We start from the raw sequence: 25,122 nt of genomic DNA, 5'->3' as shown, positions 1-25,122 counted from the left end.
CCATTCAACGGTATCTATCGAGCGCTCCCTACGTGCGGAGCACCGGACTGAGCGCCTGGAACGAACGAGTCGGCGACGGACAGAGACGGTCCCCGCCGCCTGACGGGCCCGCGGTCCGGTCGGGGGAGGCGGGCGGACGAGAACGACGGCGATGAAGAGGGTCGTCCGTCCCCCCGCCCGGCCCCGCCACCGCTTACCTCCGCGTCTCTCATTTATTAACGATGATAATTACTGTTATTGTATTTGCTAAGCACCCACTACAATAATGCTGGCATTCGTTAAGCGCTTACTATGTGCAGGGCGCCGTTCTAAGCGCTGAGGTAGATACGGGGTCGTCGGCCTGTCCCGCTTGAGGCTCACAGTTAATCCCCGTTTTACGGATGAGGGAACCGAGGCCCCGAGAAGTTAAGGGACTCGCCCACGGTCACGCAGCCGATGAGCGGCAGAGCCGGGACCCGAACCCACGACCTCCGGCTCCCGAGCCCGGGAAGAGGAGCAGCGTGGCTCAGTGGAAAGAGAACGGGCTCTGGAGTCGGAGGTCGTGGGTTCGAATCCCGGCTCGGCCGCCCGTCGGCTGTGCGACCCGGGGCGAGTCGCTTCACTTCTCGGTGCCTCAGCGACCTCATCTGGAAAATGGGCATGGAGACCGGGAGCCCCACGTGGGACGACCCGATTCCCCTGCGTCTACCCCGGCGCTTAGAACGGTGCCGGGCACGTAGTAAGCGCCTAACGAATACCAGCGATATTATTTCCGCCGAGCCACGCTGCTTCCCCAAGTACCGTAAGTGACCGGGCGAGTCACTTCACCTCTCCGGGCCTCAGTTCCCTCATCTGTCCAATGGGGGGTGAAGACCGGGAGCCTCACGTGGGACGACCCGCCGAGCCCGGATCTCCCCCGGCGCTCAGAACGGCGCCCGGCACGTAGGAGGCGCTCAACGACGCCAACGTTATCGTCGCCAGCGTCGTCGCCAGCCCCGGACGGACCTGGGATGACCGGGAGCCCCATGGAGCTCAGCGGGTCGTCGGAGGTGAGGCCGGTGTCGGAGCCGAGGCTGTGCCGCTTCTTGGTCTCGCAGAAGGAGCAGCGCGGGCTCCTCTGGGTGGGCAGGCTGAGCGGGGAGAAGCGCTTCTGGGGCCTGAGCCCGCAGGCGGAGGAGCTGCGGGGGGGGGCAAGGGGTGGCAAGGGGCGGCGAGGGGGCCGGGGGTCGCGGCCCCTCCCGCCCCGCGCGGCCCCGCGCCTACCCGGGAGGCCGGGCCGCCGACCCCGGCGACGGTCCCGGGGCCCTCGGCCCGCCCCTCCTGCCGGCGCCCGCCGCCCGGGCCAGGCTGGCGCTCCCTGACTCCCGGGACCCCCGGGACCCCTGGGAGGCCCAGGACTCCCAGGACTCCCGGGACAGGGGGAAGCGGTCGATGGAGAGGTCGACGTCGTCGCTGAAGGCCCGGGAGGCCTCCGTCTTCCGGTGGGGAGCCCGGTACGAGCTCAGGACCTGGGGCGGGCACAGAGCGGGACCGGCCTCGGAACCGGCCCCTTCCTTCCTCCCCCCCGCCGTCGGGCGCCGCCCCGGGGCCGCCCCGTACGCTGGCGGGCGGGGGGGGGGGGGTCGAGGACCGTGATGATGGGGGTGATTTGTTAAGCGCTCACTACGTGCCACGCGCTGTTCTGACGACGCCGGTATCAGTTAAGCGCCTCCTGTGTGCCGAGCACCGTTCTAAGCGCCGGGGGAGGTGCGGGGTCATCGGGTCGGCCCTCGTGGGGCTCGCGGTCTTCATCCCCGTTTTACGGATGAGGTGACCGAGGCCCGGAGCAGTGCAGTCGATTAGAGGTGAAGTCGATTAGACCGTAAGCCCGCCCGAGGGCGGGGACCGTCTCCGTCTGTCGCCCATTTGTCCATTCCGAGCGCTGGGTACAGCGCTCCGCACGCGGCGAGCGCTCAGTAAATACCATTGAATGAACGAAACGACTTGCCCGCAGTCACACGGCTGACAAGAGGCGGCATTCGGACCCGTGACCTCTGACTCCCGAGCCCGGGCTCTCTCCCCCGACCGCCGGGGCGGACGCGAAATAATCGGGAGCGGGTCCGGGCCGATTCGGCTCGGGGCGGTGGGGTCCGCGGGCCGGGAAGTAACACTCACTGCTGTTTGTCGGGCACTTCTCCGTGCCGGGCGCCGTATCAAGCGCCGGGGCAGAGAAAAGTTCATCGGGTTTTACGCGGTCCTTCCGTGGGGCTCGCGGGCTTAAACCCCGTTTTCCAGATGAGGGAGCCGAGGCCCAAGGAAGTGAAGGGTCCCGCAACGGGCAAGCGGCGGAGGTGGGATTAGGACCCGAGTCCTTCGGACTCCCAGGCCCCGGCTCTAGCCACCGGGCCACGCTCGCCGTGGGCGGGGGACGTGTCTCTGTGCCGTTGCACCGCTCTGTTCCAAGCGCTTCCCGCAGTGCCCCGCACGCGGGAAGCGCTCGGTAGATTCCATCGGGTGAGTACGGTCGTGGGATTAGAACCCGCGACCTCTGACCCCCAAGCCCGGGCTCGAGCCGCCGAGCCGGTACGGCGCCCGGCGTATGGTGAGCGCCAAACACCTAGCACGATTGTCATTTTTCACCACGATTAGTCGGCCCCCGTTTTCCGGACGAGGGGACCCGGGGCGGGGGGGGGGGCCGAGGAGTGGAGCGGGTTCGAGTCCCCGCTCCGCCGCCCGTGTGACCGCGGGCAAGTCCCGTCGCCTCTCGGCGCCTCGGTTCCCTCGTCTGGAAAATGGGGATGAAGACCGGGAGTCTCCCGCGGGACGACCCGATGGCCCCGGATCTCCCCCGGCGTTCGGATCAGCGCCCTGCACGGAGTAAGCGCTTAACAAATACCGACGTCATTATCGCTATCGTTGCCCGGGGTCATCGGGCGGGGCGGGGCAATAATAACCGGCCGAGGGGAGGCCGGGGGCCTCGGCGTGGTTGGGGCAGGAGGAGAAGGGAAGGGGGGGGGGGCGAGGAAAAGCGGGCGGGGGACCCCCGTCCCGGCCCCCCGGGCCCGCTGCCCACCTCTCCGCTGGGGGAGACCAGGGTGGAGGCGTAGCCCGGGCCGCCGCGGAACGTCTGCTGGCCCGAGGTCATCGCGTCCGTCGGGCGCTTGTGGGGGCGGGCCTTGCTCTCCGACCCCCAGACCTGAGCGGGGGGGACCGACGGGTGACCGGCGAGCGCCCGGCGGGGCGCGGGCCCGGCCCCCCGCCCCCGCCCCGCCCGGGGTCCCCCCGGCCGGGCCCGCGCCTCGTGGCGGGAAGGCCGCGGGCCTCGTTTCCCGATTCCCCCTCGCCCCACCGAGGCCGGAGCCCGCGGGTGACCGTCGCGGGGGTCCCCGCCCCCGCCCCCCCACCCCGGGAAACCCCCCGGACCCGCCCCCCCGCCCCCCGGGCCCGCGGCGGGGGGCCGCGGACCTCAGGCGACCGCGGCGGTAGGCCCGGGCCCTCGGGGACCCGCCGAGGCGGGCCCGGGGGCGGAGGTGACGGGGCGTCCCGGCCGTCCCCGGTGCCCCCGGGGGCTCACGGTGATGTGGTGGGCGGGGGGCAGCAGGGTGCGCGGGGGGAAGCGGTAGACGGACACGGGGTAGCCGTGCAGGCGCCGCTGGAGCGTGTGGCCGCCGAGGTCCACGCTCTCGTCGGGCGAGGTGTTCTGCAGCCGGACGAACCTGCCCCTCTCGTCCACCTTCTGGATCTTGAGGCAGGCGGAGGCGGGCGACCGCCGGCGCGGCTTCTTCCTGGGCCGGGGGCGAGGGCAGCGGGCCCGGGCCGTGGAGGCGCCCCCCCCCCCCCCCCCCCCCGGCCGCCCCCTCGGGCCTCCCCTCCCTCCCCCGCCCCCGAGGCCCCGGCCTGCCCGGTCCCCCTCCGCTCACACGCTCACACGCACGCTCACGCACATCCCCCCCCCCCCGCCGCCACTTTCGAGGGGTTTTTTTATGGTTCTCATTAAGCGCCTACTTCGTGCCAAGCACTGTACTCAAGCGCTGGCTGAGATGACAGTGATAGTAACGTCGGTATTCGTTAAGCGCTCACTATGCGCCGCGCAGCGTTCTAAGCGCCGGGGGGAGACACGGGGGAATCGGGTGGTCCCGACGTGGGGCTCGCCGTCTCCATCCCCATTTGACGGATGAGGTGACCGAGGCACCGAGGAGTGACGTGACCCGCCCGGAGTCACACGGCCAGACTTCGAACCCGTGACCTCTGACCTCAGAGCCCGTGCTCTTTCCGCTGAGCCACACAGACACACCCTCGCCCATCTCTCCCCCACCCTACCGCCTGAAGATTTTGATTTTAAATGGTCCCCGTTAGGCACCTGCTATGTGCCGAGCACTGTTCTAACCTCTAGCGTAGATGCACAAAGACACCCCCGCCCCCCCCACGCATCTCTCCCCCCACCCTACGGTTTCAAGATTTTTCTTTTTGAATGGTTCTCGTTAGGCACCCGCTATGTGCCGAGCACCGTTCTGAGCTCTGGCTTAGATGCCCAGAGACACAAACTCTGCCACTTGTCGGCTGTGTGACTGTGGGCGAGTCACTTAACTTCTCTGTGCCTCAGTTCCCTCATCTGTAAAATGGGGATTGAGACCGTGAGCCCCACGTGGGACGACCTGATCCCCCTGTGTTTACCCCAGCGCTTAGAACAGTGCTCGGCACATAGTGAGCGCTTAACAGATACCAACAAACACACACACGCATCTCTCCCCCCACCCTACGGTTTCAAGATTTTTCTTTTTAAATGGTCCGTGTTAGGCATCCACTATGTGCCGAGCACTGTGCCAAGCTCTGGCTTAGCTACACAAAGACACACACACACACACACATCTCTCCCCCCACCCCTCCTGTTCAAGTTTTCTTTTTGTGGTTCTTGCTAAGCACCTACTCTGTGCCAAGCACTGTACTCAAGCACTGGCTCAGATACACAGACACACCCTCGCACACCTCTCCCCCACCCTACAGGTTCAAGATCTTTCTTTTAAATGGTCCGTGTAAGGCACCTACTATGTGCCAAACACTGTTCTAAGCTCTAGTTTAGCTACACAGAGACACGCACGCACAGACACATCTCTCCCCCCTCCCCACCTGTTCAAGGTGGGGTTTTTTCTATGGTCTCGTTAGGCGCTCACCATGTGCCAGGCACTGTAATAATAATAATAATAACGATACCGGCATTTGTTAAGCGCTTACTGGGTGCAGAGCACCGTTCTAAGCCTTGGGGGGAGATACAAGGTGATCAGGCTGCCCCACGTGGGGCTCCCCGTCTTCATCCCCATTTTACAGATGAGGTCCCTGAGGGCCAGAGAAGGGAAGTGACTTGCCCAAAGTCACCCAGCTAACAAGCGGGGGAGCCAGGATTTGAACCCAGGACCTCTGACTCCCAAGCCTGGCCTCTTTCCGGTGAGCCGTGCAAGCACTGGCTTAGGTAATAATAATGTTGGTATTTGTGAAGCGCTTACTCTGCGCCGAGCACTGTTCTAAGCGCTGGGGGAGATACAGGGCCATCGGGGTTGTCCCACATGGGGCTCACAGACCTCACACACACACACACACACACACACACACACACTTTTTTAACTTTTTCTGTGAAACGCTTACTCTGTGCCAAGCACTGTAAGAATAAGAATAATAATGATGGCAGAGACGCACATTCCCCTGGGTCTCCCCCAGCGCTTAGAACAGTGCTCTGCACAGAGTCAGCGCTTAACGAATACCAACATCATCATTATTATTATTGTTAAGCGCTATGTGCCAGGCACTGTACTGAGCGCTGACTTAGATACAAGTTAGTGAGGTTGGCCCCAGTCGCCGTCCCCAGTTTAAGTAGGAGGGAGGAGGATTTCCTCCTCACTTTACAGACGAGGTGAGCGAGGCCCAGAGAAGAAGAAGAAGAAGAAGAATCATGTTGGTATCCGTTAAGCGCTCACTATGTGCCGAGCACCGTTCTAAGCGCTGGGGGAGACCCGGGGGAATCAGGATGTCCCACGTGGGGCTCCCGGTCTTAATCCCCGTTTTACAGATGAGGTCACTGAGGCACGGAGAAGTGAGGTGACTCGCCCAAGGTCATCCGGTAGCCCCGCGGCAGAGCCCAGATTAGAACCGAGCTGGAGAAGCGGTGTGGCTCACTGGAAAGAGCTCGGGCTCGGGAGTCAGAGGTTGTGGGTTCTAATCCCGCCTCCGTCACTTGTCAGCGGGGTGACTTCGGGCGAGTCACCTCTCTGCGTCTCAGTGACCCTCATCTGTCAAATGGGGACGGAGACGGTGAGCCCCGCGTGGGACGACCCGATGACCCCGGATCTCCCCCGGCGCTTAGAGCGGTGCTCGGCACGTGGTAAAGCCCTTAACAAATGCCATCATATAGTCACTCCTCCGGGCCTCAGCGGCGACCTCATCTGGAAAATGGAGATCGAGAGGGCGAGCCCCACGGGACAACCCGATGACCCCGTATCTCCCCCGGCGCTTAGAACGGTGCTCGGCACATAGTGAGCGCTTAACAAATGCCATCGTATATTCATTCGCCTCCCTGGGCCTCAGCGACGTCATCTGGAAAACGGGGATTCAAAGGGGGAGCCCCACGTGGGACGACCCGACGACCCCGTATCTCCCCCAACAGCGCTCGGCCCCGAGTGAGCGCTCAACCGATACCCCGATTATTATTATTGTTAACCCGGGCCGTCTGACCGCCGGGCCCCGCCTCTCTCCACCGGGCCCCGCCGCTCGCGAAGGTTTCCCCCGTTGATTGGGGAGTCCCGGGAGCGGCAGGTTCATCCCGTACCCGTTGCCGGGGCAACCCCCGCCGCCGAAATCATCCCGGGGGGAGGGACGGGGGGGGGGCGGGGAAGGGGCCTCTCCCGGCCGGCGGGAGGGGAGCGGGAGGGCGGTCGGTGCCGGACGGCCTCGGCCTCGTCCCTCACCTGGTCGGGCGCAGGCTGTCCTGGCTGCCCGCTCGTTGGGTGGCTTCGTCCGTCCGGGCTCCGGCTGGCCGGGGGGCGTCTGCCCGCCCCGGGGCGGGCCGGGGGAGAGGTCGGCGGGGAAGGAGAATCATCGCGCCCATCAGGGTGCCCCTTAAGCGCCTACCGCGGGCCGGGCGCGGTTCTAACCTCCCAGCCGGTCACGGGCGGACGGGCCCGGTCCCCGTCGCCCGCGAGGCTCCCGCTCTCCGTCCCCATTCGACGGCCGAGGGAAACCGAGGCCCGGGGAGGCCGCCCGCCCGAGGTCGCCCCCGCAGATACGTGACGGAGCCGGGATGAGGACCCGGGGCCCTTCCCACTCCCGGGCCCGGGCCTCTAGCCGCGTAGCCGCGTGGGAGGTAGCGACGAGACGCCGAGTGGGCGCAGAGCGCTGCCCTAAGCACTGGGAGGGGATGCCCGGGGAGGGTCCGTGCTCCCCTGCCATCCCCCCCCCCCCCGCCCCGGACCCCACCTGGTTCCCCCCCCCGCACCCGCTTCCCACGGGGGACTCACGGGGCTCCTCGGCCTCGGGCCGGGGGTCCAGCCCGACGCTGCCCCGGGGGGAGTAGGGAGGGGTCCTGTGGGTCGAGGGGCAGGGCTTGGGGGCGTCCGGCCAGTCGTCTTCCAGGCTGGACGAACTGGACTCCGACCGCAACTGGACCCGCCACTCCACGCTCCTGGTCCCGACGCTGGCCCTCTTCCTGCTCAGGCGGGGCTTGCTCGGCTCTCGGCTGCTGGGCGGGGGGGGCGTCCGACCCCGTTACCTTCGGCTCTCCCGGCGCGCAGAACGGTGCCCGGCACATAGTCGGCGCTTCGCGAGTCCCATCGCTCTCATCAGCCCCTGGGCCTCGGTCACCGCCTCCGGAAAACGGGGGATGAAGGCCGGCAGCCCCGTGCGGGCCGGGGACCGGGTCCCACCCGATGACCTCGCATTTACCCCGGCGTTCGGGACGGTGCTTGGCACCAAGTAAGTGCTCGACGAGTACCTTTATCATTAACATCGTTATTCCCCGGGCCTCGGTCTCCACGTTCGTAAAACGGGGGATGAAGGCCGGCAGCCCCGTGCGGGCCGGGGACCGGGTCCCACCCGATGACCTCGCATTTACCCCGGCGTTCGGGACGGTGCTTGGCCCCCGGTAAGTGCTCGACGAGTACCTTTTTTATTATTGTTAATATTATTATTCTCTGGGCCTCAGCCCCGGACCCCCGGGACGGAGAGGGGAGGGGGCTCTGGGAGCAGCAAGTTTATCCCGTGATAAGAATGATGACTGATAACGACGGTACTTCTCAAGCGCCCACTCTGGGCCGGGCACCGTACTAAGCGCCGGGACGGATCCAAGCAGAGTGGGTCGGACACGGGCGCTGTCATTCATTCATTCAGTCGTATTTATTGAGTGCTCACTGTGTGCAGAGCACTGGACTAAGCGCTGGGGAGGTAGAACGGTACAGAGAGACGATCCCTGCCCACGGCGGGCTTTCGCCCCGAAGGGGGGAGGGCAGGCGTCAGAACGAGTAAACGGGTCTCGACCCCCATTTTCCAGAGGCGGTAACTGAGGCCCGGAGAAGCGAAGCATAATAAGCGTGAATGCTCGTAACGGTGGTGTGCGTTAAGCGCCCACTATGTGCCGAGCGCCGTTCTAAGCGCCGGGGAGGGGAGAGACGAGGCGATGAGGTTGTCCCACATAGGGTTCACAGTCTCGATCCCCATTTTGCAGATGGGGTCGCCGAGGCCCAGAGAGGTGACTTGCCCAGGGTCACCCTGCTGACAGGCGGCGGGGCCGGGATCGGAACCCGTGACCGCCGACTCATCGCGGGGGCGGTTCAGCGGTAGAGTTCTCGCCTGCCGCGCGGGAGGCCCGGGTTCGATCCCCGGCCAATGCGGACGTCATCTTCCCCGATTCGACCGGGAGCCCGTCGGAGGGCGGGGACCGTCTCTGTCTGCTACCGATCTGTCCGTTCCGAGCGCTCGGTCCGGTGCTGGGCACCTAGGAAGCGCTCGGTAGATACTACTGAATGAACGACTCCCAAGCCACCGAGCCACGCCGCTTCTCTCTAAGTGAAGCGGGCAGGGGAAGCGAGGGAGGCCCCGCTGGGGCGCGGAGCGGGGGGGCGGGGAGGGGGTCGGCTCCCCACCTGGACTCGGAGCTGGACGCTTCGTTTCTGAACATGTGAGGGTAATGCAAGGCCAGTAATCTGTTCAGGTCGTCGGAGTTGAGACCCTGCCGGGGAGGAGGAGAGAGGCGGGCCCGTCGGCGCGGGGCGGGCGGGGGGTCCCGGGGGGGGGCGCCGGGGCCGCGGCCGGGGGGCTTCACCTCCTCCTTGAAGGCCGAGAAGTCCCGCTGCTTGCTGACGCGGCGCAGGGAGATGTCGCTGTCCTCCTCGGCCAGAGCCTCCGCCGTCAGCGTCTGCCGCCGGGGCCGGAGGTCAGAGGTCGGGCCGGGGACCCCCGGGGGTCCCGGCTGCGGGCGTGTAGGTGGGGAGGAGGGGGCCGGGAGTCCCGCCCGTAGCGGGGCCCGGCCCGGAGGCGGCGGCGTGACGGGCACCCCGCTGTCCGTCGAGCGCTCGCCACGTGCCGGGCGCCGTCCGCGGACGGACACGAGGTCGTGGCCCCGGTCCCCGTCCCCCACGGGCCGCCCGCCCGCCACCCTCACCCCGCCCGGGAGGTCGCCGAGGCCCCGGGGGAGCGAAGCCGCTCGCCCGAGGCCGGCCGGCGAGCGGCCGACCCGGGAACGGCGCGTGGGGATTGGACCGTCGGCCCGCCGTCGGGCGGGGACGGTCTCTATCTGTTGCCGGAGCGTCCGTTCCGAGCGCTTCGTACGGTGCTCCGCACCTAGGAAGCGCTCGATAAAGACGACTGAATGCCAGAGGGGGGATGACGGCAACGGGGATGACGACCGCCTTCCTTAATAGCGACCGTGCCGGTGTCCGCTAGGCGCTTACCGTGTGCCGGGCGCTGTACTCAGCGCCGGGGTGGATACAAGCAGACCGGGCCGGACCCGCTCCCCGTCCCACGGTCTCCATCCCCGTTTTACAGACGAGGGAGCCGAGGCCCGGGGAAGGGAAGCGACCCGGCCGGGGTCACGCAGGTGGCGGACCGGGGATTAGAACCCGTGCCCCGCCGAACCGAGGGTTCCGATCCCGGCTCCGCCGCCCGTCTACCGGGTGACCTCGGGCGAGCCGCTGCACTTCCCCGGGCCTCGGTTCCCTCCTCTGAAGACCGTGAGCCCCACGTGGGACAACCCGATGACCCCGTATCTCCCCCCGCGCTCAGAGCCGTGTTTGGCACACAGTAAGCGCCTAACGGACGCCGTCGGTATCATTACGGTGGGCGGGGAACGCGGCAGCGGGGCTCAGTGGAAAGAGCCCCGGCTTGGGAGTCAGGGGTCGTGGGTTCTAATCCCGGCCTGGCCGCTTGCCAGCCGTGTGACTCCGGGCAAGTCACTTGGCTGCCCTGTGCCTCACTGACCTCCTCTGGAAAATGGGGATGAAAACCGTGAGCCCCACGGGGGCCGTCCTGATCAGCTTGGATCCCCCCAGCTGCCGCAGCACATGGCGAGTGCTTAACGGACACCACCACGATCGTCGTCACGAACGCGTGCGTTAACCCGTCGCGTCGGACTGTCCCCAGCGCTCGGCGCGCGGGAAGCGCCGAGGAGACACGGCGGGCCGAACGCGCGGGCGACGATGGGGCGGGTGAGGTGGGAGGGGGCGGGCCGGGGCGGGGGGGGGGGTGGGGGTCCCGCGCGGGCCTCACCTCCACGCTGCCGGTCTGGGAGCGCAGGGTGCGGCCGACCCAGGAGGAGCGGGTCTGCCAGCCTCCGGACAGGCCGCGGGCGAGCTGCAGGAGGCAGGCCACCTCCAGCTGCTGCAGCTCCTCCTCCATCCTCCGCACCACCCGCTCCGAGCAGGCCAGGCGCTCCTGCAGCCGTTCCTTCTCCTGCAGCCGGAGGGGAGGCCGGGGTTCGGGCCTAGGGGGTCCCGGCCGCGGGCCGACTCCCCGCCGTCGCCCGCCCCTACCTCGCCTGGCCCCTCGCCGTCCTCCTCCGCCCCGGCCCGCGCAGCCCGCCCCTCCGGCGCCGACCTCCTCGCCGGGCCTCCGGCGCCCGACGTCCCGCCTCCGGCCTGGAACGCCCTCCCTCCTCACATTCCTCCGTCCGGTCGTACTTACGGGGCGCTCACTGCGCGCGGGGCGCTGGACTGAGCCCTCGGAAAGTACAGTTCGGCTCACGTCCCTCAGACGACGACTCCTCCTCCGGAGCCTCGTCGAAGGCCCGTCGCTTCCGGGAGGCCTCCCCTGACTGCGCCCCCCTCTCCTCTTCTCCCGCTCCCTTCCGCGTCGCCCCGACCGGCTCCCTTTCTTCGTCCTCCCGGCCCCGCTTACGTCCCTCTCTGTCATTTTATTTATTTCCGTTCACGTCTGTCTCCCCCTCTAGACCGTGAGCTCGGGGTGGGCAGGGAACGCGTCAGTTCGTTGCCGTGCCGTCCTCTCCCGAGCGCTTAGTCCGGTCCTCCGGACGCGGTAAGCGCTCAGTAGACGGGACGGGATGACTGAGCGAACGGTCCGGTGCTCTGCACGCAGTAAGTGCCGAGAACAGACGATGGGACGGATGAACGGAAACCCAGGAAGCGCTCACTCGAGACGACCGAATGGACGGGTGACTGGTCCGTTGGTTCATTCAGTCGATGGTATTTATCGAGCCGCCTACTGTGTGCGGAGCCCTGGACTGAGCGCTTGGAACGGACAGGTGGGTAACCGACAGAGACGGTCCCCGCCCTCTGAGACGGTCCCCGCCCTCTGACGGGCTGACGGGCTAATCGGGGGAGACGGACGGACGAGAACGATGGCGAATAGACAGAATCGAGGGGATGAGCGTCTCATTAAAGCGATAGCAGATAAAGGGAATCGAGGCGATGTACATCTCATTAGCGAAATAAATAGGGTAATGAGTCCGAGGGTCCGTTCCGAGTGGACTGTTGGGCCGGTCAGCAGTGTGACTTTGGGCGAGTCGTTTCACTCCTCTGGGCCTCATTTACCTCCTCTGTCAAACGAGGATGAAGACTGGGAGCCCCCAGTGGGACAACCTGATGACCTTCTATCTATCCCAGCGCTTAGAACGGTGCTTGGCACACAGTGAGCGTTTAACGAATGCCATCGTTAATTAATCTGGAAAATGGGGATGAAGACCGGGGGCCCCCAGTGGGACAACCTGATGACCTTCTATCTATCCCGACGCTTAGAACGGTGCTTGGCACATAGTCGGCCCTCAACAGATACCGTCATTATTTAATCTCCAAAAGGGGGCTGAAGTCCGTGATGAGCTCGCATCTATCCCGGCGCCTAGAACGGTGCTTGGTGCACAGTAAGCGCTCCACAAATATTATTATTGTCAGTCCGGTGCTCTTCACACGGTCGGCTCTCGGTAAAGACCCCCGACCGAGGCCGTGAATCCGTTTCCAACCCCTCCAGTGGGCCGGGTCCCGAGTTGGCCGGCGGCCGGTTCCACGCGGATCCCCCCCGCCCCCCCCCGCCCGGCCCCCGGGCCGAGACCCGGCCCCTCTCCCCACCTTGCCGTGCTGCAGCTTCTGCACCTCCAGCTGCGCGCTCAGTTCTTCCACCTGCTTCTGAAGAGCCTCGATGAGCCGCTGCCTGGGGGGTCGCAGACCCGGGCACCCGGGGAGGAAGGAGGGGGCCGGAGGTCAGAGGGCGCCGGGCGGTCGGCCGCGGGCGGGTGGAGGGGCGGCGGGGGGGAGCGCTCACCTCCGCTGGACCCCCTCCTCGCCGTTCCGGTCGGCCAGGGCCCGCAGGACGCTCGAGAGCCGGGCCTCCGGCCTCCTCCGGGCCGCCTGGCGCAAGGCCCGGAGCTCCAGCTCTTTCTGCCGAAGGAGGAGCCACAGGGTCCGGGCGTCCAGAGAGGGTCTGCAACGGCACCGGGCCCCCGCCCCGTCAGCCCCCCATCCCCGGTCGGCCCGTTTCCTGCCGTCTGGGGCCCGACGACCGGAGGCTCGCTGCGGGCAGGGAAAAGTGTCTCGTTATAGCGGACCCTCCCGGGCGCTCAGTACGGGGAAGCAGCTCGGCCTAACGGAGCGAGCCCGGGGCGTCGGAAGGACCTGGGTTCGTCCGTTCGATCGTACTGACTGAGCGCCGTGCGCGTGGAGGGTACCGGGCTAGACGCTCGGGAGCGTACGATGTGACGGAAGGCCGACGCATTCCCTGCCCGCGGCCGGCTTCGGGTCTAGAGGAGGGGACAGGCCGGAGTAGAAATAAAGAAGATGAGAGAGAAGGACATGAGGGGTGCGGGGCCGGGAGGGAGGACGAAGAAAGGGAGCCGGCCGGGGCGACGCGGAAGGGAGCGGGAGGAGAGGAGAGGAGGGGCGCGCTCAGGGAGGGCTTCTTGGCGGAGGTGGGACTTCGATAAGGCTTTGGAGGAAGGAGAGTCATCGTCTTGTCAGATTTGAGGGGAGGCTTGTCTGCCACTTGTCCGCTGTGTGACCCCGGTCAAGTCCCTTCGCTTTTCCCTGGGTCTCGGTTCTCTCATCTGCAAAATGGGGATGAAGACTGCGAGCCCCCCTTGGGACAAGATTAGATTAGACTGTGAACCCGTCGATGGGCAGGGATGGTCTCAATCTGTTGCCAGATCGTCCATTCCAAGCGCTCGGTACAGTGCTCTGCACATAGTAAGCGCTCGATAAATACCGTCGAATGAATGACAAGGACCGTGCAATAAGAAATAATGATAATTTGGGATTTGTCAAGGGTTTACTCTGTGCCAGGCGTTATTCGAAGTGCTGGATAGATACAAGGTCATCAGGTTGTCCCACGTGGGGCTCCCAGTCTTCCTCCCCATCTTCCAGATGAGGGAACCCGAGGCCCAGAGAAGTGAAGTGACTTCCAGAGTCACCCAGCTGACAAGGGGCGGAGTCGGGATTAGAACCCACCACCTCCGACTCCTAAGCCCGGGCTCTTGCCACTGAGCCACGCCGCTTCTCTTGCCACTCCAGCGCTCAGCGCCGTGCCTGGCACGTAGTTAGCGCTTAACAGATACCACAGTTATTATCATAACAGTGCTCTGCGCCCAGCACGTACTCAATCAATACCCCCCGATCGATCGGTCGATCGATCGGGGCCCGGAGGCGGGGGGGACGTCCGGGCCGACCGAAGGGGAACGGGCTCACGTCCTCGAGGTCGCCGTCCCCTCCCGAGCTTTTAGTCCAGTGCTCCGCTCACACGACGCGGGGATTAACCGTGAGCCTCCCGTGGGCCGACCCGATGAGCCCGTATCCCCCCCGGCGCTTAGAACGGTGCCCCGCACATAGTAAGCGCTTCACAGATACCAGCGTCATTATTAACGAATATCACCGATCGATCGGGGCCCGGAGGCGGGGGGACGGCCGGGATGACCTCCGGGAGGAAGCCGGGCCGACCGACGGGGAACGGGGTCACGTCCTGGAGGTCGTCGTCCCCCCCCAAGCTCGTAGGCCGGTGCTCCGCTCACGGTACGCGCTTAATAGACACCGTCGGTCGATCGGTCGACGGGGCCCGGAGGCGGGGGGACGGCCGGGGTGACCTCCGGGAGGAGGCCGGGCGGCCGGGGAACCGGCTCACGTACCGGAGGCCGCCTCTGGGGTGACGGGAGTCCTCTTCGGCCGGGTCCGGGCCGGTGGGCGGGAGGGTCTCGTCCCCGCCGGGATCCCCCCTCAGCTCCACGGCCTGCCAGAGCACGGACTCGTTGTTCCGCCCGGGGTCCGGGGAGGCCCCCCGCCGCCCGCCGCCATCTGCCTCCGCCCGCCCCGGCCCCGCGGGCCGGGGCGAAGGCGGCCGGGCGCCGGCGTCGGGCTCGGCCATCTGCGGGCAGAGGTGGGAGAGGGGCCGGCCGGGACGTCCGGCAGTCGACCCGGCGGATCCGCTGAACCCTCCCGGTGTGCACAGCGCTGGACTAAGCGCTTGGGGGAGGAGCGGGGCTCGGGGCTCGGGGCTCGGGGCTCGTGCGTTCGAACCCTGGCACCGCCGCTTGTCTGCTGGGGCCTTCACGCTTCCCTGGGCCTCGGTTCCCTCCTCCGTCAGATGGGGGTGAAGACCGGGAGCCCCACGTGGGCCAACCCGATGCCCCTGGATCTCCGCCGGCGCTTAGAACAGTGCTCGGCGCGTGGTGAGCGCTTAACGAATACCCACGTTGTTATTATTAAGCTCCTTAGGGGCAGGGACCGCGTCTGCTAATTCTCTTATTTCGTCCTCTCCCAGGCGCTTAGGACAGCGCTCTGCACAGAGTAAGCGCTCAATAAATACCATCGATTGAGCGATACAGAAGACTGTAATCTGGTCTCTGGACTGTCAGCTCGTCATGGGCAGGGACCGTGTCTGCCAGTTCTCTTATGTCGTCCTCTCCCAAGCGCTTAGGACAGTGCCCGGCACGGAGTAAGCGCTCAGTAAATATCATCGATTGACTGAAACAGAAGCCCGTAAGCTCCTCTCTAGACCGTCAGTCTTTACGGGCGGGGAACGCGTCTGCCAGTTCCGTTCTCTTGTGCTCTCCCAAGCGTTTGGTACAGTGCTCTGCACGTAGTAAGCGCTCAATGAATACCATTGATCGATCGATACAGAAGACTGTAATCTAGTCACTAGACTGTCAGCTCTTTACGGGCAGGGACCGTGTCTGCCAATTCCGTTCTCTTGTACCCTCCCAAGCGTTTAGTACAGTGCTCCGTATCTGGTAAGCGCTCCATAAATACCCTTGAGTGATGGACTGATTGATACGGAAGTCCGTAGGCTCATTTCTAGACTGTCAGCTCGCTGTGGGCAGGGGACTTTTCTGCTAATTATGTTGTGTTGTATTCTCCTAAGCGCTTAGTACAGTGCTCTGCCTATAGTAAGAGCTCAGTAAGTACCACTGATTGACTGATTACAGTATAACAGAGTTCGTAGACCTGTTCCCTCCCCACGACGAGCCGGGAATCCCCAGAGGAAGCCCCTAATAACAAATGCCATCATCACTATTATTACTGCTCAGTAATCATCATCATCATCATCATTCATTCATTCGGTCATATTTACTAAGCGCTTACTGTGTGCAGAGCACTATACCGAACACTTGGAAAGTACAGTTCGGCAATAAATGATGGTATCTGTTAAGCATTTACTATGTGCCAAGCACTGTTCTAAGCGCTGGGGTAGATACAAGGTCATCAGGTTGTCCCACGTGGGTCTTACAGTCTTTCCAGGGCTTAGTACAGTGCCTGGCACACAGTAAGCGCTTAACGAATACCATCATTATTTTGATTATCGATCCCCATTTTCCAGATGAGGGGGTGACTGAGGCCCAGAGGAGTGAAGTGACCTGCCCAAAGTCACACAGCTGACGAGTGGCGGAGACGGGATTAGAACCCACGACCTCTGACTCCCAAGCCCGGGCTCTTGCCGCTGAGCCACGCTAGTACTCCAATAATAAACAATAACTGCGGTATTTGTTAAGTGCTTACTATGTGCCAGGCACTGTACTGAGCGTCGGGGTGGATACGGGCAAATCGGGTGGGACACGGTCCCTGTCCCACGTGGGGCTCACGGCCCCAAACCTCATTTTCCAGATGAAGTCACTGAGGCACAGAGAAGTGAAGATAGTTGCCCAAGGTCCACGCAGCAGGCGTGGGGTGGAGCCGGGATGGTGGGGAAGGTGGGGTTAATAATAAGGATAAGGATGGCATTTATTAATTAAGCGCTTACTCGGTGCCGAGCACCGTTCTAAGCGCCGGGGGAGACGCAGGGTCATCGGGTCGTCCCACGTGGGGCTCCCGGTCTTCATCCCCATTTTCCAGATGAGGTCACTGAGGCCCAGGGAAGTGAAGCGACCGGCCCAAGGTCGCCCAGCCGCCGAGGGGCAGAGCCTGGATTCGAACCCATGACCTCGGACTCCCAAGCCCGGGCTCTTTCCACTGAGCCGCGCCGCTTCCCGTAAGCAGTCCTGCCATCTCTGTTGTCCTCTCCCAGGCGCTTAGTATGGCAGCATGGCACAGCGGGTAGAGCCCGGGCCTGGGAATCAGGAGGACCTGGGTTCCAATCCCTGTCTGCTGTGAGACCTTGGGCCGGTCGCTTCACTTCCCTGGGCCTCAGTGACCTCATCTGGAAAAGGTGGCGTGCGATCGATGCCCGTCTACTTGTCTGTTTTGTTGTCCGTCTCCCCCCCTTCTATAATCATAATGATGTTGGTATCCGTTAAGCGCTCACTATGCGCAGAGCACCGTTCTAAGCGCCGGGGGAGATAACGGGGTCGTCAGGTCGTCCCACGTGAGGCTCCCGGTTAATCCCCATTTGACAGATGAGGTCACTGAGGCCCAGAGGAGTGAAGTGACTCGCCCACAGTCACACGGCTGACAAGCGGCAGAGCCGGGCCGTGGGCCCGTCGTTGGGTAGGGATGGTCTCCGTCTGCTGCCCAATTGGACTTTCCAAGCGCTCGGTACAGTCCTCTGCACACAGTAAGCGCTCTGTACGTACTATCGAACGAACGGAGGAATGAATGAGATGGGAATTAAGAGACCGTGCACCGTGGGGGGACAGGGATTGGGTCCAACCCGACTACCCGGCACCTCCCCCGGCGCTTAGAACGGAGCTTGGCACACAGTAAGCGCCTCGCCGATACCGTCGTCGTTAATTATTATTCTAAGTGCTCAGTAGACACCAGCGATTGATTGGTCGGTTGATTCCAGCCTCCCCTTCCCCATCCGCCCCCAGCTCACCCGCTGCAGGGGGGCTGTTGGTCTCTGCTCCTCCGCCCCGGTGTTGGGGGAGGGGGGGGGGTTCCTTGGTTACCATTCCCATGGTAACCGGAGGCAGGGAGGGGCTGAAACTGTCGCCCAATTGTCCGTTCCAAACGCTTAGTTCAGTGCTCTGCACATAGTAAGCGCTCGATAGGTACTATTGAATGAATGAACCCACCCCCACAACCCAGCAGCGATTTGGACCTGGGGCCTCGAGGGCGGGATGGCCGGGAGAGGCTCCAGTCGGTCATATTGATTAATTACCACTAATAGTGGTGATGATGATGAGACGGTATTTGTTAAGCGCCTACTATATGCCAAGCACTGTTCTAAGCACCGGGATAGATAGAAGGGCATCGGGTTGGGTTCACACTTTTAATCCCCATTTTTCCAGATGAGGTCACTGAGGCCCAGAGAGGTGAAGCGACTTGCCCAAGGTCACACAGCTGACAGGTGGCGGGGCCGGGATGAGAACCCACGTCCTCCGACTCCCGGACCCGGGCTCTTTCCGCTAAGCCACGCTGCTTCTCTAAGCGCTCACCGTTCATTCACTGGCTAATATTTATCGAGCGCTTACTATGCGCAGAGCACCGGACTAAGCGCTTGGAATGGACAACCCGGCAAGAGAGAGAGAGAGGGACCATCCCTGCCCAACGACGGGCTCACGGTCTGGTCTGAACGGGGGGGGAGACGGCAGAGCAGAACAGAACGAGAAAACGAGACAACATCATCAAGATAAATAGAATCAAGGGGATGGACACCTCATTAATTAAAATAAATAGGGTAATAAATAATAGATACAGATATGTGCGGAGCACCGGACTGAGCGCCTGGGAGAGGACACTTACAACGATATTAACAGATACGTTCCCCGCCCACAAGGAGCTGACAGTCTGGAGGGGAAGGCAGACGCGAATAGAAACGAAATTAGCGATCGTTCAGTCCCTGTAGGGAGGCACTTCCTTCCCACACCTGGGACCCCCCTCAATCGATCAATCGATCCATCAATCCGTGGTACTTATTGAGTGCCTACTGTGTGCTGAGCACCGTAATGACAATAGTGCGATCGTGTATCTATGCGTGATTTTATTTATAATACTACTACTTAGTATTTAGAACAGCAGAGCACTGTTCTAAGCGCTGGGGGAGAGACAGGGTGATAATGATAATAATGTTGGTATTTGTTAAGCGCTTACTCCGGGCGGAGCGCTGTTCTAAGCGCTGGGGCGGATACGGGGTCATCAGATTGTCCCACGTGGGGCTCACAGTTTTGAATCCCCATTTTTGCGGATGAGGGAACTGAGGCACAGAGACGTCAAGTGACTTGCCCGAGGCCACACGGCAGACAAGTGGCGGAGCCGGGATCAGAACCCCCGACCTCCGACTCCCGAGCCCGGGCTCTTTCCCCTGAGCCACGCCGCTTCTATTTTGATGGCATTGATGCCCGTCTACTTGTTTCGTTTCGTTGTCCGTCTCCCCGCTTCTAGGCCGTGAGCCCGTCGTTGGGCAGGGGCTGTCTCCATCTGCTGCCCCATTGTCCATTCCGAGCGCTCAGTCCAGTGCTCTGCAGCCAGTAAGCGCTCAATAAATACGACTGATTGAAGGAATGGATATTTCGTAAGCGCTTACTGTGTGCCAGGCCCCGTACTAAGCGCCGAGGTGAGTCCGAGCAGATGGGGTTGGACACAGTCCCTGTCCCGCCCGGGGCTCCCGGTCTCCATCCCCGTTTTCCAGATGAGGTCACTGAGGCCCAGAGAAGTGAAGCCGCTTGCCCGAGGTCGCGCGGCAGACAAGTGGCAGAGCCGGGATTAGAACCCACGTCCTCTGACTCCCGGGTCCGGCCCTTGCCACCGACCCGAGCCCCGCCGCTGGTCAGCCGTGTGACTTCGGGCGAGTCGCTTTGCTTCTCCGGGCCTCAGTTCCCTCATCTGGAAAATGGGGATGGAGACCGGGAGCCCCACGTGGGACACCCTGATGACCCGGTATCTCCCCCAGTGCTTAGAACAGTGCTCTGCACCTAGTAAGCGCTTAACGAAATGCCCTCGTTATTATTAAATAGGATCGGATGAATGAATGAATATCATGAACCAGTGACTTAATAAATGAATGGCACGTAGGCAGGCGCGGCCTCTTTCTGCTAGGCGGTGCGCCTCAGTGATCACGTTGGTATCCGTTAAGCGCTTCCTAGGTGCCGAGCACCGTTCTAAGCGCCGGGGGAGATACGGGATCATCGGGTCGTCCCCCGTGAGGGCTCCCGGTCTTCAGCCCCATTTTCCAGAGGAGGTCACTGAGGCCCAGCGAGGTGACTTGCCCAAGGTCACCCAGCAGCCAAGGGGCAGAGCCGGGATTCGAGCCCGTGACCTCTGACTCCCAGGCCCGGGCTCTTGCCACTGAGCCACACGACCGAAAGGGATTAGACCCCCCCCCCCCCGCCCGGGTCCTGCCTCTAACCACTAGGCCACGCTGCTTCTCCCACTCTCCCTGTCACCGTCCCTTTCCCGCACGCGTCGGCAGGCGTGCGGGAGCTTGCAGAGACGTGCGCGGCTAGGCCCTCTCCCCCCGCCAGCCCCTCCACCCAGGAGGGAAGCGGTCCCGGGGTTCGGGGTTCGAGGGGCTGCAAAGAGAGGGGAGAGCAAGAGGGGGAGGCTGGGGGGGCGGGGGGGGGGTCCACGTCCAGTAAAGGGAGCCTGAGGGCAAGCGGCCCCTTCCCCACTCGGGCTGCAGCCTGGGGGCCTGAGCGATCGTAAGCCCGTCGGTGGGCAGGGCCCGTCTCTGTCTGTGGCCGATCTGTCCATTCCAAGCGCTCAGTACGGTGCTCTGCACCTAGTGAGCGCTCAGTAAATACTGTTGAATGAATGACTGTCCAGTTGTCTTGGCCAAGCCTGCCTTATCTCCCCCCACTGTCCCAGCTCTCGGGGCCTGGACCATCCCCCCCTCTGCCCCTGCCCCCGGACCCCCTACTCAGGAAGGAAGCAGCAGCGCGGCTCAGCGGAAAGAGCCCCGGCTTGGGAGTCGGAGGTCGTGGGTTCCAATCCCGACTCCGCCCCTTGTCAGCTGGGTGACTCTGGGCGAGTCACTTCGCTTCTCTGGGCCTCAGTGACCTCCTCCGGAAAATGGGGATGAGGACCGTGAGCCTCCCGTGGGCCAACCCGATGACCCCGTATCTCCCCCAGCGCTTAGAACGGCGCTCGGCACATAGTAAGCGCTCAACGAATACCAACCTTATTATTATTATTATTTATTAAGCACTTAACAAATACCGACGTTATTATTATTATTATTATTAGTGGGTAGAGCCCGGGCCTGGGAGTCAGAAGGCTCTGCTACTCGTCGGCTGTATGGCCTTGGACGAGTCGCTTCACTTCTCTGGCCCTCGGCCCCATCCCCACCTCACCCTCTGCTCTTCCCCCCCTCCCTCGGCACTGTGCTCATTTGCATCTATTATTTATTACTCTATTTATTTTGCTAATGAGGTGCCCATCCCCTTGAGTCTATGTTATCTTGACGATGTCTTGTTTTGTTCTGTTTGGCTCTGCCATCCGTCTCCTCTGTCTAATGATAATCATCATCATAATAATGCTATTTGTTAAGCGCTTACCATGTGCAGAGCACCGTTCTGAGCGCCGGGGTGGATACAGGGTCATCGGGTTGTCCCGCGTAGGGCTCGCAGTTGTAATCCCCATTTTCCGGATTGAGGTCCCCGAGGCCCGGAGAAGGGAAGTGACTCGCCCACAGCTGCCAAGTGGCGGAGCCGGGATGCGAACCCGTGACCTCCGACTCCCCAAGCCCGGCCTCTTTCCAGCGAGCCACGCTTAGACGGCGAGCCCGTCGTCGGGCGGGGATGGTCGCCATCTGTCGCCCCACTGTCCGTTCCCAGCGCTTAGTCCAGTGCCCCGCACAGAGTAAGCGCTCAATAAATACGATTGAATGAGTGAGTGAGTGGAAGTTCCCTCATCTGGAAAATGGGGATGGAGTCCGTGAGCCCCACGGGGGATGGGGACTCTGTCCGACCCCATCGTCTTGCATCCGCCACATAGTGAGTGCTGAACATTCATTCGTTCCGCTGTATTTACTGAGCGCCCACTGCGTGCAGAGCACCGTATTAAGCGCTGGGTAAGTACAGTTTGGACAGTTACCAGTTCGGCTCAGTGGAAAGAGGCCGGGCTCGGGAGTCGGAGGCCACAGGTTAGACCGGAAGCCCGTCTAACGGCGGGGACCGTCTCCGTCTGTTGCCGACTCGTTCGTTCCAAGCGCTTAGTCCAGTGCCCTGCACGTAGGAAGCGCTCGGTAAATACTATTGAATGAATAGGTTCGAATCCCGGCTCCGCCACGCGTCAGCTGGGTGACCGTGGGCGAGCCACTTCGCCTCCTCCGTGCTTCAGTGGCCTCATCTGGAAAATGGGGATGAAGACGACCTGATGCCCCTGGGTCGGCGCTCGGCCCGTAGCAAGCGCTTAAATACCGACATGATTATTATTATTATTATAATGATGATGATCCCTCCAGGCCCCGCCTCCTGGCTCCCTGACCTGCCCAGAAAAGCTGCTGCCCCCCTGCCCGCCCCCTCGGCCCTGGGAGGTAGCGACACAGCCAGGTTGCCTAACTGTCATTCCAAGCGCTTAGTACGGCGCTCTGCACGTAGCGCTCAGTAAATGCTATCGAATGAGGGTCAGAGGGTCAGGGAAAACGAAAGACCGCCCCCCCCCCCCCACCTCTAGCCCGTGAGCCGGTTGTGGGCGGGGATTCTCTCTCTTTATTGTTGCATTGTCCTCTCCCAAATGCTTAGTCCAGTGCTCCACACCCAGTGAGCGCTCAATAAATACAATCGAATGAATGAATGACTGACCTCTGCCCTCTCCCAGCCCCTCCCCTCCCCCCTCTCACTTCCCCGGGGGCAAAGTCCTGCCTTCCCCACCCCGGGGAGTCCCGGCCAGGCAGTCACTCGGTAAATCGTATTTATTGAGCGCTTACCGTAGGCACCGGACTAAGCGCTTGGCAAAGTACACTAGAGCCCGGGCGTGATGACCTTGTTGTATCCTCCCCAGCGCTTAGAACAGCGTTCGGAGAAGCAGCGTGGCTCAGCGGCGAGAGCCCGGGCTTGGCCGGCGGAGGTCACGGGTTCGAATCCCGCCCTTATCAGCTGGGTGAGCGCGGGCAAGTCGCTTCACTTCTCCGGGCCTCAGTCCCCTCGTCTGTCAAATGGGGATGAAGACCGGGAGCCTCGCGTGGGACGACCCGATGACCCCGGATCTCCCCCGGCGCTTAGAACGGGGCTCGGCCACCCAGGAGGCGCTTCCCGGACGCCGACGTTTTTATTCTTATTAAAATGGGGATTGAGACCGTGAGCCCCACCTGGGACAAACTGATGACCTGGCATCTTTCTCCAGCGCTTAGAACAGAGCTTGGCCCGTAGTAAGCGCTTAACGAATACCAACGTTATTATCAATCCCGGATCTGCCGCTGGTCTGCTCACGTCCCGCCTCTGGCCCGGAAGGCCTTCCCTCCTCAAATCCCACGGACGATGACTCTCCCCACCTCCGAAGCCTTATTGAGCGCCCACCTCCTCCAAGAAGCCTTCCCTGACTGCGGCCTCCCCCCCTCCCCCTTTCCTCTTCTCCCGCTCCCTTTCTTCCTCCCCCTCGTCCCAGCCCCGCACCGCTTAGGTCCGGAACTGTCATTTATTTATTGATTTCTAATAATGTGAGTTTATTTGTACTGCTGACTGTCTCCCCCCACCCCTCCGGACTGTAAACTCGTCGTGGGCAGGGATTGTCCCTCTTCATCGCTATATCGTAATAATAATAATGGTGGCGTCTGTTAAGCGCTCCCTCTGTGCCGAGCCCCGTTCTGAGCGCTGGGGGAGATCCAGGGTCATCGGGTTGGCCCCCGGGAGGCTCACAGTCTTCATCCCCATTTGACAGCTAAATAATAATAATTATTATTAATAATAACGTCGGTATCTGTTAAGCGCTTACTCTGTGCCGAGCCCCGTTGTGAGCGCTGGGGGAGATACGGGGTCATCACGTTGGCCCACGCGGGGGCTCCCGGTCTTCGTCCCCATTTGACAGATGAGGTCACTGAGGCCCAGAGAAGTGAAGCCACTCGGCCACGGTCACCCGGCTGCCGAGTGGCGGAGCCGGGGATTCGAACCCAGGACCTCGGACTCCCAAGCCCGGGCTCTTTCCACGGAGCCACGCTGTTTCACTTACTTCCCCACCCGCTCAGCCCAGTGCTCAGCGCACGGTAAGCGCTCGATAAATGATGACGATGACGATGTCGGTATTTGTTAAGCGCTTACTCCGTGCCGAGCGCCGTTCGCAGCGCTGGGGTAGACCCAGGGGAATCGGGTCGTCCCACGTGGGCTCACGGTCTTAATCCCCATTTTACAGATGAGGTCAGCGAGGCCCAGAGAAGTTAAAAGTATGACTGAACTGAACGAACGAATGAATGCGTCCGTTAATTTTATCTATTCCTATTAATGTCGGTTTATTTGTATCGCTGCCTGTCTCCCCCCTCTAGACTGTGAGCTCCTTGTGGGCAGGGAATGTGACTCTCTATCAGCGGACTGGAAGCAGCGCGGCTCGGCGGAAAGAGCCGGGGCTTCGGGGTCAGAGGTCGTGGGTTCTGATCCCCACTACGCCACCCGTCAGCTGTGAGAATTTGGGCCACTCACTTCAAAAACGGCGGTATATCTGTTAAGCGCTTACTACGTGCAAAGCACCGTTCGAAGCGCTGGGGGATACAAGGTGATCAGGCGGTCCCACGTGGGGGAGGGGGGGGGGTCACCGTTTTCATCCCCATTTTACAGATGAGGTCACCGAGGCACAGAGAAGTGAAGCGACCCGCCCAAAGTCACACGGCTGGCAAGCTTCGGAGCCGGGATTAGAACCCACGACCTCTGACTCCCCAGCTCCTTGGCAAGAGCCCGAGCTTGGGAGTCAGAGGTCATGGGTTCGAATCCCCACTCTACCACTTGTCGGCTGGGGGAACTGTGGGCGGGTCACTTCTCTGGGCCTCAGTGCCCGCATCCGTCAAATGGGGATGAAGACCGGGAGCCTCACGGGGGACGACCCGATGACCCCGGATCTGCCCCGGCGCTTAGAACGGTGCTCGGCACCGAGGAAGCGCTTCACAGGTACCAACATGATGAGGAGGAGGAGGAGGAGAAGGAGGAAGAGGAGGAGGAGGAAGAGAAAGAGGAGGAGGAGGAGGAGGGAGGAGGAGGAGGAGGAGGGAGGAGGAGGGAGAAGGAGGGAGAAGGAGGAGGAGGAGGGAGGAGGAGGAGGGAGGAGGAGGAGGAGGGAGGAGGAGGAGGAAGAGAAAGAAGAGGAGGGGGAGGGAGGAGGAGGAAGAGAAAGAGAAGGAGGAGGAGGAGGAGGAAGAGAAGAGGAGGAGGAGGGAGGAGGAGGAGGGAGAAGGAGGAGG

General features: G+C 62.7%; 1 protein-coding gene across 1 annotated transcript in view; it reads right to left on the bottom strand.

Annotated features, from left to right (window-relative positions):
- Nucleotides 1–25,122, bottom strand: part of LMNTD2 (lamin tail domain containing 2) — a 36,259-nt gene that overhangs the window by 2,230 nt on the left and 8,907 nt on the right. The window contains exons 2-14 of the mRNA XM_029061573.2: nucleotides 17,677–17,740; nucleotides 14,558–14,658; nucleotides 12,709–12,867; nucleotides 12,516–12,597; nucleotides 10,705–10,887; nucleotides 9,263–9,355; nucleotides 9,084–9,169; nucleotides 7,464–7,684; nucleotides 6,915–6,993; nucleotides 3,533–3,743; nucleotides 3,032–3,154; nucleotides 1,243–1,487; nucleotides 985–1,157 (exon numbers count right to left, since the gene is read on the bottom strand). Of these exons, the coding sequence (XP_028917406.1) occupies nucleotides 985–1,157; nucleotides 1,243–1,487; nucleotides 3,032–3,154; nucleotides 3,533–3,743; nucleotides 6,915–6,993; nucleotides 7,464–7,684; nucleotides 9,084–9,169; nucleotides 9,263–9,355; nucleotides 10,705–10,887; nucleotides 12,516–12,597; nucleotides 12,709–12,867; nucleotides 14,558–14,658; nucleotides 17,677–17,740 (1,820 nt within the window). The remainder of the gene's footprint in view (nucleotides 1–984; nucleotides 1,158–1,242; nucleotides 1,488–3,031; nucleotides 3,155–3,532; nucleotides 3,744–6,914; nucleotides 6,994–7,463; nucleotides 7,685–9,083; nucleotides 9,170–9,262; nucleotides 9,356–10,704; nucleotides 10,888–12,515; nucleotides 12,598–12,708; nucleotides 12,868–14,557; nucleotides 14,659–17,676; nucleotides 17,741–25,122) is intronic.

The sequence above is a fragment of the Ornithorhynchus anatinus genome, chromosome 3, assembly GCF_004115215.2.
Source record: "Ornithorhynchus anatinus isolate Pmale09 chromosome 3, mOrnAna1.pri.v4, whole genome shotgun sequence".
In the NCBI taxonomy this organism is placed as follows: Eukaryota; Metazoa; Chordata; class Mammalia; order Monotremata; family Ornithorhynchidae; genus Ornithorhynchus; species Ornithorhynchus anatinus.
This window is presented reverse-complemented; position numbering and strand designations above follow the sequence as displayed.